Source organism: Poecilia reticulata, chromosome 4 (genome assembly GCF_904066995.2).
Source record: "Poecilia reticulata chromosome 4, P_reticulata-male-v2, whole genome shotgun sequence".
NCBI classification, from domain to species: Eukaryota; Metazoa; Chordata; class Actinopteri; order Cyprinodontiformes; family Poeciliidae; genus Poecilia; species Poecilia reticulata.
In genome coordinates, this window is record NC_088833.1 from 26,710,384 (window position 1) to 26,729,078 (window position 18,695).

General features: G+C 42.3%; 1 protein-coding gene across 5 annotated transcripts in view; it reads left to right on the forward strand.

Annotated features, from left to right (window-relative positions):
- Positions 1–18,695, forward strand: part of nhsa (Nance-Horan syndrome a (congenital cataracts and dental anomalies)) — a 68,261-nt gene that overhangs the window by 38,081 nt on the left and 11,485 nt on the right. For 2 of the 5 annotated variants that reach the window (XM_008407546.3, XM_081606591.1), the window contains exons 2-5: positions 13,215–13,367; positions 14,176–14,288; positions 15,935–15,997; positions 18,280–18,472. In XM_008407546.3, the coding sequence (XP_008405768.1) occupies positions 13,215–13,367; positions 14,176–14,288; positions 15,935–15,997; positions 18,280–18,472 (522 nt within the window). The other 3 variants (XM_017304493.2, XM_008407547.3, XM_081606592.1) reach the window with 3 other exon arrangements.

Below are 18,695 nucleotides of genomic sequence, written 5' to 3' on the forward strand. Positions count from 1 at the left end.
GACCTCAGACGGTTAAAGGGAGGTTTCCACTGCAATCCCACCGTCGCAAACCGGGCCCTCGTCTTTCTCCTTCCCAAACCGCAGCGTTCCCCAAACGTCTGCGTGCTCCACTTCCTGTTTGGGTTTCCTCTCAGTCTGTCCTGATTCTTCTGCTCCATGCGAGCGATGACTGATGCCTCTGAACTGGAGAAACCAGAGTCTCGGGTCGACACAGCTCAGTGTTTATAGAGGAAACAGTGGAGGAAATCTCTAGAGACTAAACCCTCCAGACGCTTTCAGAGCAGTCTGCGTCTTCCTCTCCACCTGGCAGCAGGTCACCAAGCAACCGTCCGAATGTATGAGGGGACAGAGACAGTGTCCCACTGTGGACAGAGACACCTGAACAAGACAAACACTCTGCCCTCTCTCTACCCTCTGCGTGTCTCCTACTATGACTGAAAACAGTCGTGACATACCTTCCTGTAGCTTTTGACCTTTGACCTTTCTAAGTTCTTGACAACAAGCTGATGAATGAACTGCTGCAGATTACATGGTCCTATTGTTTTTAATGGGCAGTCAGCATTTTTCAAGCATGATGTTGACGATGTTGTTTTGCACTTCAACGTGTTTTTCTTTTTTTGAAGCATACCTAGTGTTACTCTGCATACAGAAAGAGTTTAAGTCAAGGAAAACTTTAACATGAAGATCCAGTTCGGCTTTGCTCAAATAGAAATCTTAAAAAGTTAAAAAGAAATATTTAAATGAATCAAATGCCAATTTATTGTTGTCCCTCAAGACACGTGCCAAACTGGAGATTAAAGACAAGTCAAGCATCAAAGGAATTAAAACAATAGAATACATTTTAAAATGAAATAAAGGTGTTGGCTTACCAGAGGGACTCACAAAATCTCACAAAAGGTTCTGCAAAAGACTCCAGTCGCACTTTGCTTTGTTAACTTCTAACGTCTTGTAAAGGATTTATGTCCCATACTTCCTCATCAGCGCCACTTGCAGGTCTGGGAGAGTAAAAGCAGAAATTTTGAGCCATTCTCGTCGTTTCCGTGTGAATGAAAACATTTCTGGGAACGGTTCCATGTTATCAAAAACAACAACAACCTGTTTTAGAAAAAGACGTTGCTTAGATACATTATAATTCCTTAGTATTCATTAAAATAGGTACTATTTCCTCTGGCGAACTATTTCACTTATAACAAGACATTTTTCTCTCATTATAAGTGAAGTAATATACCAGTAGAACTTTTTAATCAGTATTGGGGATCACTGACTTGAAGCAAGCCGCTACATCTTTCTGAAAAGTTGCTTGTAAGCTAGCTTTGTCTTATTTCAAGTGAACTGAAATATTTGCACCAGAAACTAGACCAGAAATGCTTGGTGAGATTTAGTGTTTTTGCAGTGCAGTACAGTGAACATGCTCATTGTTGGATCAAATTTCTTTAACAAATGTACATTCACTCAAAAGTGTCACATTACTCTTTTTAAGTTTAGCATGTTAGGTATGTGTGCTCCTCTTCGTCCTGGGTGGGATGAGTATTCTCAGCATATCTGTCCCCCACATACCCCCACCCTGTATACCTCACCCCTGATCCTCTATTTTAAGGAGTGCGCTTGAATTCCTTTAAATGTGCAGATGAAAACAAGAATGACGTCAGACTCACACCCACAACAACGTCATGCTCACGGACCTGAATCGGTATCGCGTAGCTTCAAAAGCTTCAGCTGAGCGTGTTGGTTTGGCCGAGGCGGGACTTGATGAAAGATTAATCTGGTTTGTTTGTTTCTGGCTTTGTTTGGTGGACGGCTAAAGTCGCTGTGCTCTCGCAACATCCTGGAAAAACAAAAAAGAAAGACAGAAACGCTTTCCTTTCGCCGTTTTGAATCCTGCGGTCTTCCCGTAAACGCTCAGGCTCCCGCCGGTGGAGCGGACCGTGAGGCTCATGTTGCTGTTTCTCCTGTTCTGACTTCAGGCTTTTCCGTTATACTCTGCCTTGTGGTCGACTACCTTTATTTCCAGTAAATCCAGGAATGCTCTTTTTTTTTCCCAATTCATTCTCAAGAATTCCCGCTTCCCTCGGAGTGCCAGCGAGACGGGAGCGCAAACCAAACAAAACGCCAAAGAAATCAAAGGCCGCTGTGAAGCTAATCGGTGTACCTGAGAGCCCCTTTGAGCGCGGGCCAGCACCCGTCACACCCCTTCCTCCTCCTCTGTTGAGGTTTCTGCATAAACGTGCGCGAGCACTTCAAAGGTCTAACTGAAGCGGGCCGAGCTCGGCGGGAGAGCCATTACGTCCCAATGGGAGTCAGCTGTGACCTCAAACGGCGTTAAATGATGTGAGGGTGTGTTTGCAGAGGCTGCGGCAAATCGGCAGGACGGGGCTGTAAAGTGAGCTTCGTGCTGATTTAAAGGCCGAAGAAATTTAAAAACTCGAGAACAGGCTGTGACTTTTTTTTTTTCTTGCTTTGTTTTGTTTGTTGCCTATTTGCGATGGATCAAGACCTCAGAATCAGTTCCTCGTGTTGTCGAGGCAAGATTTTTCACGTCGAATATATGAATATATCCTTACTCAACATCTAGACTTAATTTGTTTTTATCATGTCGTCACCTTCCTAAAATAGTCATTTTTCAGCCATTTATTTAACCGAATTCCCTTTTGGCAAGAAAAAAAGAGACATAGGCCATTGTTTTCAGAAGGTGATGATATAGAGAAGGATACGGGTAGTGAGTGATTTTCCAATGAGCTGGTGATTTACTCGAGTGTTTAATGACGTGAGCTGACCTCCCTGTCTGTATGCAGACATCATAATGAGGTGTGTAAAGGTCAAAAGGTAAAAAGGTCGCCCCTGCTGAGTGTGCATGTAGATGACCGAAATTTAAAATTTGCTTCCTCTGTGGGCTCAATGTCTGTTCCTTTCCTTTCCTTTATTTTCTTTTTGTTTCTTTCTGTCAGTCAGCAGCCACAGCAGTGAGTCACAGAGTGGTAAACAGGAGGCGGGCCGTGCGGGAGTGAGAAGCGTTGCAGAGTGTTTGTATTTCCGACTGGCTGCGAGGTCATTCAGAGGTCATCCTCAGATGTAAAGGCCAGGTTAGAATTGACAGAGCGGTTATGTAGTGAGGTAATCGTAAAGCCATGTGACTTTTCCTCCCAAACATTAGAAGTCCCCACTGTGAAAATGACTTTTTTTTCTGCTTGTGCAATGGCTACAGCAGTTGTGTCCATTTAAAAATATTTTGCTCGCTGTACTGATGTCTTTAAAAACAGACGTACTTACAGGTGCCTTCTATTTTCTTCTGGATTTTGCGGGCGTATTTATGCAGGGCTACTCAACTTCCATGAGTCGGTTTTTCGGCCACAGAGCAGAACAGATGGTTTTGAGGCGCTGAGGCCATGAAGATGTACGCACTGAAACATTAGCCTCCCTCAGTTTGGTTGCACTTCGATACAGCAGGTGAATGTCCCAACGACACCTCCTGCTCTTATTTTCCGATAACATGGAAAATAAAAGCTCATCAATTGTTATGTCCTACAAACTTGTGAATTCGTAATTGTCGATCGCTGTCTTTACCGTACTGTTGTTGTACACCGTACAACACCGTGACATATCCTGCGGCCAGAGGCATTTCACAGGAGCTTGGCTCGGTTGGTCTTATGGATGAAGCTGAACTTGGTTTCCGATTCCAGCTTCTGATTCGGGAAATGGCTAAAGGGCGATTCCACCTAATTTTTCACTACCTTCCGCATCTTTAATCTACTTTATTTAAAAAAAACTACACCTGTCCTAGACACTTCAAACTTGGACTGGATTATTCTGCTCTAATAGCAGAATATTTAAAACCGTGTTTGGGATTTGTGAAGGTTTTTTCTTTCTAGGTGTTGTAGTTTTGGAATTAGAGAAGTTCTAGTGTGATCCAGGTGCAGAAAAGGGTCTGAAATCGCACTTTGAAGTTTCAGAAATCGGAAAAAAGTTTCACAAATCACAAACATTAGTTATTGTACTATTAGAGCAGAATAATGAAGTCCATGTTTGAATTGTCTAGGGTGTTGTAGTTTTGGAACTGGAGCAATTCTAGTGTGATTCAGAGGCAAAAAAGTGGTGAAATCAACCTTTATTGAAGTTTCACAAATCAGAAAAAACCTTCACAAATCCCTAACACGGTTTTAAATATTCTGCTATTAGAGCAGAGTAATCCAGTCCAAGTTTGAAGTGTCTAGGTGGTGTAGTTTTTTTTAACTAGAGTAGATTAAAGATGCGGAAGGTAGTAAAAAAGTAGGTGGAATCGCCCTTTAGCCATTTCCCGAATCGGAAGCTGGAATCGGAAACCAAGTTCAGCTTCGTGTCTTATGGGCTGTGAAAGGTATGTGCAAAAACAAACATACAGAAACTTAGTGTCCACTCATGGACAGTTCTTCGGTCCGACTATGCTGGGCCCTCGAGTCCTTCAGTGTGGAGGAACAGCTTGTCTCCCATGGATGACAAAGTTCCTCTCCCTGTTTCTTAGGAAAACCCTACAGAGGAAACTCATTCCAGCTGCTTGATGCTAATTTTAATCTGGAGTAAATATTCAGCAGCAATTTTTGCCAGGAGATCACTAGGAAAACACAGCATCTTGCTACATCGTTTTTTTCTTTGTTTGTTTTTTATGCTGCTTCTTCGTCTTCTCTCTCCTCCTCATCGCTGGTCTCAAACTTTTGTTTAAATTCAACGTAAATCATAAACGTCTTATAGCCCTCCGACAAAATAGCGCCGCTCATTACTGCGCAATAAACCTCCACCGCACACTCCCGTGAACATTACACAGGCGGCGTAAGGTTTTTACGAGGGAAATGTTTCTGAGGACGTCAGACATTTAAACGCCTGCCGTTCTCTTCCCTCCTCGTGGAGAAACAGAAATCCACTCGCTGGCATCAAGCCCACTCAACAATATGCCCCACTCAACAATATGCCCCACTCCAGAGGGTTCAGAATGGAAAGTATTTCAAAGCGACCGCAGCCTGCTGTCAGACTTTGTAGCCGTAATATGGAGCAGCTGAGAAAGCAGACCCCGTTCACACAGCGCCCCTCATCTACAGCTGGGAGCAGCGCTGACCAGCACCAGGCTCCCAGAACCCAATCAGGTTCTGTGTGTGTGTGTGTGTGTGTGTGCGTGTGTGTGCGTGTGCGTGTGCGTGTGCGTGTGCGTGTGTGTGTGTGTGTGTGTGTGTGTGTGTGTGTGTGTGAGTGCGGGCGGGCGAGCGGGCGGGCGTGCGTGCGTGTTTTAAATATCGATGGCATTAGATATTTTATAGTCCAGTGCTCTTCAAACCAAAGAGCCGTTCAGGCCCTTGGTGCACTAACTAAAACACATTCATAACCCCAAATTTTGTGAAAGTACAACTTAAAAACTGTTCAGTGAATATCTACCATAGGACACTTTTAAACAGCCACCATTTTATTTTAAAGCATTTTGTTCTATGGGATGTTTGTGGAAAATAATTTAGAGAAACGGCAATAAAAGAAATGGTTTCCAACATAATAGCGAGAAGAAAATAATAATGACTAATTACTGTCTCGGCCCAGACTTTATAAAAGGCTCTAAAGGGCCTCAAGTTTTTGGGGGCCACAAAACTTTTTTAATTTTATTTTTTATAAAAGCATATTTTACAAAAATCGCAAAACATGCCATATTTTATATCATTAACATTTATATTAAGTTATATCAATAACTTGAAATAAGTTATATGTCAATAACTTATTGATATAAATCATCATTAAGTTATTGATATGACATCTACCCATGTCAATAATAATTCATTCATATGAATTATTATTGACCCATATCAAGTGAGGTGTTTTAAAACCTCAAGGGGAAAAACTTGCTAAAATCTGCATCTGTTTTATCTATTTGAGAAATTTGATGTTTCTTGAGCCTCAGCCAGTTGGTGTACACCCCAGCGACCCCTCAACCTTTGACCTTTTCCACAGATTGGAAGCTTTGAGCTTCATGTCGGTAGTAATGGTGGACCAAAATGTGCTCAGCTCTCTCTCTCTCTCTCTCTGTCTCTCTGCGGGCTGCTTGTTGGAAGGTTGTGTTGATAGACTGAATATTTATAGCTTAACATCTGTCTCACTGTTTGACATCAGCAGAGCGTTCTGTTGAAGGTGAGGTCATGGCAGCTTTCCCTCATTCTTAATGGAAACTGTGATATCTGATGGGATTTCCCCACACACACACACACACATACATACATTTCCTCACTTCCACTCCTCCTCTTTTACCTCCCGGCACACGGGCAGACAGGCAAATTGGAGGTCCCGGCACTTGCCCAAAAAAAACCCGAGTTTAAAGCGCCGTCTCCCGCGGCGCTCGTGGGATCTCGCTGCGCCGCCAGACGACTTTTCGTGTGTGGGCTTGCAGCGCTGCCAGCGGCGGCCATCCTGACCTCCAGTCAGGAAACTCAAGCAAGCCTTCTTTTGTGCGAGAACAATTATACACACCTGCGTGTCTTTTTTTTTTTTTTCCTGCTGTGGTAATGTCACGCCCTCATTTCAAAGGAGCGGTCGACTGAAACGGCTCTAATTTTTTTTGGCCACACTGAATAAAATCAGCTGTGGAGGGAGGCGGGGGGGCCTTCTCTCTGCCTCTCAGACGCGTAATGACCGGCTTCTTTCTGAGCTCTTCAGGAAGTCACCTGGTGAGTTGATTACAGCTGTGCAGTGAGACCTGCGGGCTGCTGAGGGGCAACATCAGGCCAGGTGAAAAAAGAAAAAAGAAATACAGTCCATGTTTGAAAAGGTTGAGTAGAAAACGAGACAGGGATGTTGGCAGACTTTTACGCTCTGCTTTTCTACTGCTCTTTTATAGCCTTATCTGGGTTTTAGTATCTAAAATCATTTTCCCCTTCAGCTGATACAAGAACAGTAAAGTTACACTTGGCAGCGGCAGACGCCTTCAGTAAAGATGTGTAAAAAAGCCTTCAGATAAAATAACCTTTTATGGCAGTGCCATTATTTAGTGTGGGGAAATTCACATGGAGAAATGTTTTTTTTTTTCTTTTTCTTTTTTTTTTTTACAAAGTAATCCACGTTTATTACCAGATCTCAAAAGTCCCAATAAATCAGAAGTATCTGATTTATATACACAGCTGCAATAAAATATCAAGACTTTCTACACGCCTCTACCAGAGGAGCCAATAGACGTAGAGGAGCGCGACATCAGCCTGTAAGGCGGTCCAGTCTCCACTGTCATCGTTGCATCTTCAGTAGCTGCTTCATGAAACAGGAGCTCTGGCTGAACGCGTTCGCACTCATCACTTCCACGATGAACATTTCAACATTTCACCAACTTCCATCCCAAACAATGCCGCTGCATTCGTTCCACTCAGGCTTTCCCGTCAGCAGATTACCCAGAGACCCGACTCCTTCCAGAGTGTAAACAATCATGCAGCCCACCTGCTGCGGCCGCTCATCATCATTATCATCATCATCAGTAGCAGCAGCAGCGATCAGCTGGCCGGATGACGGCTCAGAGCGGATTAGCGAGCAGACGGGTATTATTGTGTGTTTACTGGCATCAGGACTCTGGTCTTTGTCTTTTCCTGATCAGACGTCAGAGTGGACTTTCTCCAGCAGCTCACTCTCACCAGGCAGGATGGGTCAGTTCAGGCTGTGACATCAGATTGCAGCTTTTTATTCCGGTTAGTGTCTGTTGGGTGTTTTTCTGGGCTTGTTGTTTTATGTCGGCGTTCAGGTGAGTTTTACAAGCTTTTGAGCGACTTCAATCGTCATTCTGTAGAAATCCATCTGACTGTTTTTTTCCTAATAATGTTAAAATTTACTCTCATGTTAGGTTCAAAACCAGTTTGTAATTGTTCAGTGTGCATGTAGATTAAATATTGTCGTTCACGTGAAGGACGCCAGCGTCCTGCATCCTGTGCTGCCTCTTCAACCTCCTGGTTGCGGGTTAGGCGGTCGGCGGCTTGGATTAACACTCCTCCTCTCCTCCAGCAGCACACTGCGTTCAGATTAGCGGTCACCCGAGTCAGGCCCCGACCGGACCATCTGGGTGGGGAAGGCAACGTGGGGGGAGGTGTGTGCGTGTGTGTGTGAGCAGATGTTTCAGAGAGGTTGAAGGGTAATGCAGCTACAGAGCTGAGGGCGACATTTCTGGAAAAGGAAGGAGGATTTTTATTTTATTTTTTTCACTTCCTACACTGCAAAAATACAAAATCTTATCAAGTATTTTTGGTGTAGTTTCTGGTGTAAATATCTTAGTGAGCTTGAAATAAGACAAAACTAACTCACAAGCAACTTTTGAGCAAGAAATAGGGCCTTGTTTTAAGTCGGTGAGTCTTTAATATTGATGAAAAATTTCTAGCTATAAGTGCAAAAACACAAAATTTTACCAGGTATTTTTGTTTTGTTTATAGTGCAAATATATAAGTGCCCTTGAAATAAGACTAAACTAACTTACAAGTAACTCTTAAGATAGATAAATTCAGATATTTTTTCTAGATGATTGAAAAGTTACTTGTTAGAGCTTGTTTTAAGTCAACAAGTCATTAATACTGATAAAGTACTAGTTCCATTGGCACTGATAACAATGAAAACCAGTCTTATAATTTAAATCATCTGCCATTTGAACTAGTATTTTTCAAATGGCAGATTTGAAAAATATCTGCCATTTTAAACAGGAGCCTGTTTTAAGTCAGGCAAAAATATCTGCCTGACTGAAAACAGGCTCCTGTATTTGACTAAAAAGTTACTTGTGAGTTAGTTTTGTCTTATTTCAAATGCGCTAAGGTATTTGCGATAGAAACTAGTCACTAATACTCAGTAAGGTTTTCTGTTTTTGCAGCGTGACACGGGGAGACTGTCAGCCTGTTCTCGTGGCGTTTCCTTGTAATCTGTGCGTAAGGCGTCTGTGGCCACCTTTGCCCAGGCTGCTGGCAAATTGTAGGTGTGTGAGAGTGTAAGTGTAGGTGAAGAGGCAGTGGGGGTTGAGCCGGCTCCTGTCTGGACCAGTACCGACTAAATTACAGGACGGAGGCAGTCTGGAGCTGCGGGATCTCAACCCCCATCAGCAGGTTATCGGGATGATCCTGCTTCCAGATGATCGTGAGGAGGAAAAGGAGAAAACTGTGGTTGATAGTGGTGTGATTTCAGGAAGAAAATGTGAAAGAACTGGCAAAAGGAAGCTTTTTTCCCTCCCCCTCATCATCCTAAAAAGGGCGATCGGTCAGAGTGAGTGAAAGCTTCAAGGAAGGGGGTCAATGAGCTGACAGGAGCCCGGTCTGTTGTCTTTGGCCTCATGTGGCACAACAGCTGAGCTGTAAATTACCTGTAAAGGTTTCCCCATATGGGCTTCTGTCCTCGCAAGCATTCCTGTAAAAGTAAAAGGAAATGGATTAAAACTCCTGAAAGGTTGAAGGTGTAGAGTCGGATCATCCCTCCTCCTCTAATCTCTGTTCTTGTCTCTTTATGCTTCCTTATTTTCATTCTTTCGTTGGTGTTTTATTCAGATCATCTTTGTCAAACTCCACCCACTGCAACTTTTTCTTTTTATGTGGCCGTCTAGACTCCACAAGCACACGTAAATACAACATTCAAGATAACAGTTATGTGCTTAAATCTGATTTTATCCATCAGATCAAGGACATTTTTTTTATATTCCCAAAGCTGCATTAGTCACTCCCTCCAGTCTTTTGCGGAGATTCACGTGAAAATGATATGCATTCTGCCCCAACCAGCCCTTTAAAAACATTTGTGATCCTGATACGACCTAAAATGCTGAAAATGAGTTTGAATCTTCTGATTTAGATGGTTAGGGTCGATTAAGACCCTCAATCAAACCACTGAAGTAACTCTAAGTGACTTCAGGCTTGTAAATATATCCTATAATCACGTTTTGATAAAGTATCAGTAGATTTTAGAAAATGACAAACCTGCAGAGACACTAAGCGGAGGAGAGAGCAGCAGCTCCTGCTCTACTGCCGTCCTTGTTGTTAAATAGGTTGTTTGCATGGTGGAGAAGTGGAGGGTGTCACTGTAGGGCCAACAGTTCATTTCTCAGCAGGGTGGAGAAAGGATGGCTCATTTCCCCCCCTCTCCTACCACACACACACCACTTCTGACTCCGTATCTCTCTGCAGCTCTCATCTGAACGTTGTTACGCAGTCATGTGTCACTTTTGAAATATCGCTGCCGTTTGTTGGGGTTTGTGTTGCTCCACTTGTGTGACACATGATATGAAAAGCAAAACAGGAAACAGGGTGTTCCCCAGTGTTTTTATTAAAATCAAAACCAGAGCCAGATGGAAGCACTGACTCATTATTTACAATAAAGATGTGATATGTATTTAATGAAATTCATTATTGCAGTCGTAGTTTTTACGCTGCAGAAGTGTTAAGTGTCATAATGTCACTTTGTCACATTGTAGCTATTGACCTCAATGCATTTTATTGGGATTTTAGTTGTTAGGCCAACACAAAGTACTGCATACTTGTTACATAGATTATTTTTCTTACAAAAACATTTCGGTTTTTGTAAGAAAAATATGAAACCCCTAAATAAATCCAGTGAAACCGATAATAGAAATTTATCAGACTAAATTATCTAATTTGTTACAATGTTATCAAAAACATATCTGAAGTGTTGACTTAACTCTTTCATGCATGTTTGAGAAATCCTTTGATTGCCATGGCAACTATTCAGCTGCTCCCACTCAGCTCCTTTAGACCAGCTGACAGCAATTAGCAAACACCTGGAGATGTAGCAGCTACTTCTCAGTTCAACGCTGATTAAAATGTTGTTAAAGGGTTAACAGAGGAGCCATGTTGTGTTGACTTCCTGAAGGCTGAGTTTCAGAAAGAGCAGGAGTTTTTAAAGAGACAGAGGCCCAATTTCAAGGCATTAGATTATGAAGTCAAATGTCTTTTACGTCATATTTGATACATACAGCAATTTTTGCAACAACTGAAGGTAACATAGTTTCTTGAATGTGTTACGTAATACGTAATACTGCCCCTTTAATTTTGGGTGATTGGTGAAGGGCTGACACTCGCATGTGAAGCCGATCTTATCTTCCTCCACGAAGGTTTGAAAATCCAACTTAGCGACTTTGTCATTGTATTTAGTGAGTTTTCAGGCAAAACAAATCGGAGCGGTCCAAAATCGGAATCGGCAGGTTAGGCTTTTTAAAAATCAGTGGTCGGCCAGAAAACTGCAGTCGGTGCATGTGAAGAGGCCAGACCTGCATTCCTAAGAAAGTCTGTGGGAAAAACCCACGAAAATAAACTGAGGTTTGAGGTTGTGACATGATAAAATGCTTAAGGGGGGATGAAAACCTTTGGAAGTGACTGTTGCTCAGATTAAAATACTCAAAACGGAACAGAAAAAATGCAAAGCCTTGCTAGTGTTAATTTATGTCACCACAAACTGGAATTATCTTCTAAAATGTAAGTTTTATTAATATCTAAAGTAATAAAATGTGAGTTAAACATATATACTGTAAATCTTAGCTTTGATATGTTGATAAGCTGCCAAAGTTAAGTATCACGGTAGCTTGTGGTGTAAATCAGCCGTTTTCATTGAGCTCCATCTGGACTGTTTACTCTCTGCTGCTGGCGCTGAGCAGGAGACACAACACAGAGCCTTCTCAGCCCAGCAGGGTCAACACACTGAGGCCTTTTCAGGTCAACCAGGGCCGGCTCATGGAAACCGTCACCCTGTCTTTGATAAACTCAATACCTCTACTTGCACTCATTTCCCTTTGTTTCTTCGTCTGAGATTTAGCAGCGCTGTTAGCAAATCACTCAGAGTACTCAGCAGTCGGGTCCACGGCCACAGGCTAAGGTTTAGCGGGTCGCCCTGACCTCTGCTGCTGAGCTATGTCTTTCTTAACTGAAAGAGACTAAAGTTAGCTCCTGGCTGCGCCACAAAGCAAACCAGGAGCGCGTTGAACCAGGACTGGCCCTCGTCGGACACGGGGGTCACACAGAACGAGCTTCAGCCGAGCCGGCAGGTCAGAGACGAGGCCGGGAAAATCCACCAGGTGGGAAAAGACTCAGAGATGTGTGGCTGAAGAAAGCAGGCTAAATGATTCACAGGATTTCTTTTCTGTGATGAAATATTGATAGACATAAAAATCCAATTCTCCACAAATAAAATCTTCAAAGACCAAAATTTTGATTAATTGATAAAAACAATTCATCGCCCAGACCTTTATAGAAAGTTTTATCTCGATTTCTTGTGTTTTTAACATTTTACACACTCACATCTCATTGCTCTGCTCATTTGTCATGTCACTGCCCCTCTGTACTGACTCACCTCAGTTTGCATTTCATAAAGAAACGGCTCCTGTCAAAGTGCTGCCTTTCATGCAGCACCTCCTTGGATCTGCTGTAACTTGAGCTCTGTAACTGGAGGTGGAGGTGGGGGTGACGTTAGTGGTCACAGTGCAGGTACTGGTCAATATTTGCAGGATGAAAGTCTCACTATCTGGTTGCGTTGAGACCAATTGTTTGGCCTGAGGCGGTGGATGCCGTTGCCTTAGTAAACAGACCATGTTTGCCCTGGACCTGAGTGGCCTGAGTTAGATCAGATGTTACTTAATCTCCTGGAAAACCAAAACAATCATCTTTGTGTTCGTGCGCCAAAGAATGTGGCGTCTCTTCTGTCAGAAGCTGGGCCAGGCAGTAGGAAAAGCTGACGGGCGGTAGCCCAGGGCTGCACTATTTGGGAGTCGGCTCAAAGATTTTTATTTTATGTTACCTTTTTTAATGAATGGGTGTTTTGCAAACATTGTACGGTATGTAAAATCCATAAGCTCAAATCATGTGAGTTGTATTATTTTATGATTTTTATGTATATAAATAATATAAAATTATTTGAAATTATTATCGGTGATGAAGGCAAAGAAGTTGGTTTGCGAATTGCCTGTTGGTTTGTAGTTTGACTGGCTTGCTTGGTCTTAGTGAGACCAGAATAATGGATTATCAGACATTTATGTAATTAATTACTATAGTGAATTTTCACCAACTTGTGATCTGTTAAATCGTTCCTGTTTATTATTATCCCAGATTCTTGTATATCTGGCCCTGGTCAGAAGCTGTGACGTTGAGTCAGTGTCTACCCTCAAACTCTGGGAAGCAGCTCAAACTAATAGATGTTTTTTTTTTTCATTGCTTCCTATAAGAACAGAACAATTAGCGACGTTTCCACTGTGTTTGTCTCTCCGACAGCGGTGTCCGACCTGGACGTGGAGAGTAAGCTGACGGCACACTTCAGAGCGCCGTGGCGCCTCCAGAGGAATGTTTTGCACCACTCCACACGGCCAGCATGTGTGGAAGAGCTGCACAGGCAGGCCAACCACAGCCTATGGTCGCTGAACCAAGGTGAGATGTTAGCGCCTGACTCATACTTCTGCTGCTCACCGCGGCCCTTGTTCAGGACGATTTTACGTCATTGTTCAATTTCAGATTTATAACTTGACATTAAACGCACTTTATTTATTAACTGGTGCTCAGTTAATAAATAAAGTCACTTTTTTTCACATTTTCAACTTTGATTTTCTTTCATATCTTCAGTTTTAATATGTTCTCTTTTTGCTTTGTTTTTGCTGAATGTTGTCTATCCAACTTACTCTTGAGATGCAATGAAATCTTTATTGATTTCAAACATGGAAAATGTCAAGGAGAAAAAGATTAATAAGAACAAAACAAGAAAAAGACTTAATAATCAAACATATACAGCAAAACTTTCATATCCATTTGGAAAAGGATCAGGAAGAAGCCAAAGCTGATTCAATCTCCCAAATATACTCCACATTATACATATTTTCACATTTGGTTTTTACCCCATGTCACAATTTCTACTCTTTCAAAATTACAATTAATTAAAAAAAAGTACAAAATTTTTGTCTTGTGTTTATTTTTGATTTAACATTTGAGGCGACACCTTGGCAAAAAGTCAGATTGTTTTGAAGTCTTCCTGCTTTCAAGCGTCTGCGATTCTGGTGTTATTTTGCCCCCTGGTGGAAAATGCCTGTAAATGCACCCTCAAAAGTTCAATCAAAAGCTTCCCGCATCAATAATTCTCACAAAACCTGTAATCACAAGTACATCCATCTTCTGCCTTCTCTCATAATCATGTTTGTTGCATGCTGTTATTAAAGTGTGTATGTGCGTGTGTGTGTGTTTTCAGATCACCAGAGGAGGGAGCGAAGAGTGACCATCTCAGCCCTGCCCCCCATGCCCATATCCCCCTCCCCTCTCATCGAGCCGACGCAAGACGGTCGGGGCAAAAGTCTAACAACGGTGAGGCGATTGTTGTCGTTATCTTTTCCCGTTAGTCTGCAAGAACAACAATCGATACGTCAATGCGTTAGGCTTTGGACGTCCTGCCAGTCAGCTTGTTTTATCTCTAAATGCCTAATCTGTGGCGTTTTAACCGTAAAGTCACAAAAACATCTGATATTTAAAGTCAAGTAATGGCTTTTCTTTACAGATATGCTTATACCTCTAGATATCTTCCTAATCTTGTCACGTTTGGTAGTCCTTAACTGGGGAAGTGGAACTTTGGTTTTCGAAAATTATTACAAATACAAATCAGAAAATGGTGCTGAGCTCAAAAATAGGTTGGAGAGAAGCTTCTGAAACAACGGCAGAAAATGTAACAATACAGTACAGCGTTCCCAATGTGGGACCTGGTGGTGGCAGAATTATAGTTTGGGGATTTTATTTTCCCCCTCAGCAGGGAAAGGAAAACCTTTAAGAGTTGATAGGATGAAGCTAAAAACAGGACAAACTTGAAATAAAAAAATAACAATAACAATAGAGATAAGTAAGTAAGTAAGTAAGCTTTATTTCTATAGCAGTTTTCACAGACCAGGATCACAAAGTGCTGCACAAAGTATAAAAAATAAAACAAATTAAAAACAACATACAAACAATAAAACACAGTAGTACACTAAAAAGCAAGATTAAAAAAGTGGGTCTTAAGTTGTTTCCTGAAAGTGTCTATGCAATGTAGAGATCGAGTGCAAGGTAGCTCATTCCATAGGCGGGGCGCCACAGCTTTAAAAGATCTGTCTCCACGAGTCTTAAAAAAGGTCAGAGGAACCGTCAACAAGTTCAGATTCGACGACCTGAGGCTCCTAGTCGAAACATAAGGCTGTATGAGGTTCTTAATGTAGTCTGGCGTCTGTCCATGAAGAGCTCTGAAAGTCAGTATCAGGATTTTGTAGTGCATCCTATAAGACACAGGCAGCCAGTGCAAGCCTTTGAGGATGGGTGTGATATGTTCCCTCCTGATACCAACGATTTGAATGAAACAGTTTTTTTGTTTGTTTGTTTGTTTTTAAGAATGGCCCAGTCAAAGCCCATACCTGCATCCAGTCTTACTGAGCTTGAGCTGTTTTCCAAAGCTTTAGATACCTCAGCAGACCTGCATGGACCACACTTTTCACATTTTAAATACTTTTTTTTTTTTTAAACGTTGCTCTGTTTTGTGTTTGTAATGTGATAAAATGTGAAACTGCTGTGAAACATTTTGCACAAAAACCAGCTGACATCTACAGATTGGCCTCAATTTAGTAATCCGGCTAAATGTGTATAACTTTCCACCGGCACATGAAAGATTTTGTTTAGTTCTTTGTAATATAGTGAAGTTTAGCCATAACTCTATTTTTAAAGTGACGGCATCTTTTTTGTTCCCCCTCCTCCATCCATCCAAGCAGCCAGAGAGACACTTTAGAGATGCATCCACTCAGTTAGCTGACGCTCAGGTAAAGATGGGAACGGAGACATGTTTTTGTTTTCATGTCACTGCCGTGTGTTCCGGCCTGCGTCATGCCCCTCCGCGTCCTCACCTTCACTCGTGTCATTGTTTTTAATTTTTTGTTGTCGTTTGCTTGTTTTCTGTGTGTCTCCGTTTGTCGTCGTCTCTCCACCCTGTCGTTCAGTTCGACTCCACCCGCTCCTCCTCCCCCACCGAATGTTGCAGCCTCTCTCCCTGGAGCAGAAAGGTACTGATTCCGGTCCTAATCCCACCGGTTCCCTCCCGTTTGCTTTCCACCTGTCCTTTCATCTGATTTGCATGACCAGTCTCTGCTTTAGATGCATGAACTCTCGGTTTCGCTGCCCTCTTGAGGTGATGAAGTAAAAAAATAAAAATAAAATAACAGAGGGTGTCGGTTTGATGTTTTTCTGTGAAGTTTCAGTTTGAAGTATGTGAGGAATGTGTGTGTGTGTGTGTGTGTGTGCGTGTGTGTGAGCCATATTCACCCTACGTTAATGAAAGGGTTGACGTTTTGGGAGCTTGTGTCTGTGATTACCCATGATCCTCCTCTCTGCACTAGCCGACAACCTTTGAGCTTGTTTGTTTGACCAAAAAGGCCTGATGCGCGCGGACAAAGACAAACACGAACCGCCGCTACTCCTCTTCACCTTCCTCCTCCTCTCCCCTCTCCCCTCCTTCAAAAGGCTCATCCTTCCTCTCTGAGCCTCTTCGAAACAAATCAGCTGTAAATGGTCCCCCCCTTTGATTTCTTCTTCTTCTTCTACTCATTGCGAAAAGTTTCCAAGGAAACCGGTTTCTTTTGTTGGGCCCGTTGGTCTGCTGGGAACCGGGAGCACAAAGGCTGGAGAGGCGGCTTTAAATGGGGGCGTGCGGGGTGGGGGGAGACTTTGGGTTGCAGAGGTGGGAACCAGTTCGGCCTGAGAGTCACTCCCAGTTTCACATATTGGAAACTCGAGCGAAGGCAGAGAAATCCTCAGCTTGCTAGACATCGGAGTCGGTTTCCAGCGCGTGTCGGAGGTCCAGGAGGTTTTGCTGCAGCACAGAAGAATTTGATCCTGACGCGTTTTTCCCGGAGGCTCGCCTGCTGCCGCCGCACATTCTCACAGTATGACTGCAGGCTGCGTGTCGACTTCAGAATTCATCTTGTAGTCTAGAGATTGTGACATGTGTGTGGAGTGAGTGCCAAAGTTTTTATTGGTCTGAGCTTCCTGCAAGCTGGATCGTTTTCTCTTTTACTTTTTTTTGCATGAAAGTCTGTTGTGTTTCTTTGAATGCTTCTCTTGCTTCCTGCTCTCACTTGCTATGAAGCGTGCTGTTCATTTCCATTACTTAACGGATTCTTTGCACTGCTGTATGAAACTCAGCTACTGGAAGGGTGGGTGTGTTTACTGATGTATTCTCAGTGTTCACACTCCTAGCGACGTGGTTCTCAAACTTTTCTCAGCAAACGCCGCCTCAGTACCGGGTTTTCCAAGCATCACCACCGTCCTGACCGACATATTAAAACAGCACACTGCAAAAAAACAAAATCTTACCAAGTAATTTTTGGTCCAGTTTCTAGTGGAAATATGTTAGGACACTTGAAATAAGACAGAAGTAACTTAAAAGTAACTTTTCAGCAAGATGTAGGAGCTTGTTTTAAGTCAATAATTCCTTAATATTGATGAAAAAGTCCATGTTGCATTGGCAGTGTCCTGAAGTATTTGCACTAGAAACTAGACCAAAATACTTGGTCAGATTTTGTGTTTTTGCAGTGCAGTACAACAAATCAGAAGATCTAATTAGGAAAATCTGAGGTTTCTTACCAACTCCAATTTCAAAATTAAATATGGCTGCTTTAAATATGCAACTCGGTGATAGCTGCGCAGTACAGAATCTGTTTGTTTGGAGATTATGTGTTTCATGAAAACGTCAGAAAATATTCTCTTCCTTCACTACTTTAACTCCTCAAGTGAAATGTCGCTGGTGTCGCATGTAAATGCGTTTTTTTTTTTTTATTAGCATGTTTTGCTAATAGCATCTACTCCAGCCTCTGAACAAGTCACTTAGCTAATCTCACTCATTTTTTAATTTTGACGATGAATATAGTTAAATTGTATTCATTTTTATTTCCTACATCTGAATTCTGACTTCTAATGTAAATGAGTGGCATCATATTCTGTTCTCGGTGGATCTTGGTTCAGACTCTGTTTCCGTTGTGGTTTTCTTCTGATACGTCTCTGATGAAGCACTTGAACAACTTATTCTTTTAGACTTTTTTTTAGTTCTGTTAATTTCAAATAAATAATTGATGCCAACATTTCACAGTACCGATTACCACCGGTGGCATTTGCAAAGCAGTTTGAGAACCGTGAACATAGAAAATAGCGGGATAATCACAGACTTTGTCCACACTTTAACCTCTCTGAAGCTGAGTTTTTTTTCCTTCTTCTTCTTTAACTCTGCTGACCCATTTTCCATGTAATCCCACCATAACAGTCTAACCATGCAAATATCCATCTGTTGCAGGCTGCGCCTACTGACCCCGACACTGACGGGGTGGCTCTAGGTCACCGGTCTAAGTTTCCCATCCCTAACATCCCCTCCACCCTGGACAAGCAGACTAACTGGTCTAGAGCTCTGCCGCTGCCCACCCCAGAGGAGAGAATGAAATGCAATTCCCAAGTCATCGCCTCATGCATCATTCCTATTAATGTGACCGGTAAATTGAAATCACCAAGATATCTCAGTTGTCATCTCTTTGTTTACAGAGCACTGGAAGCTGTCTTTACATCTTTTAAAGAAGATCTATGATGCTATTTTTTTTATATTTAAACATATTGAAAACTACCTTAATATTAGCAAAATGGCATTTTCCAGGAGAATGTGAACTTGTAGCTGATTAGCTGCATTGAATGTAAAGTAGGAGTATTTTTTTCAACATT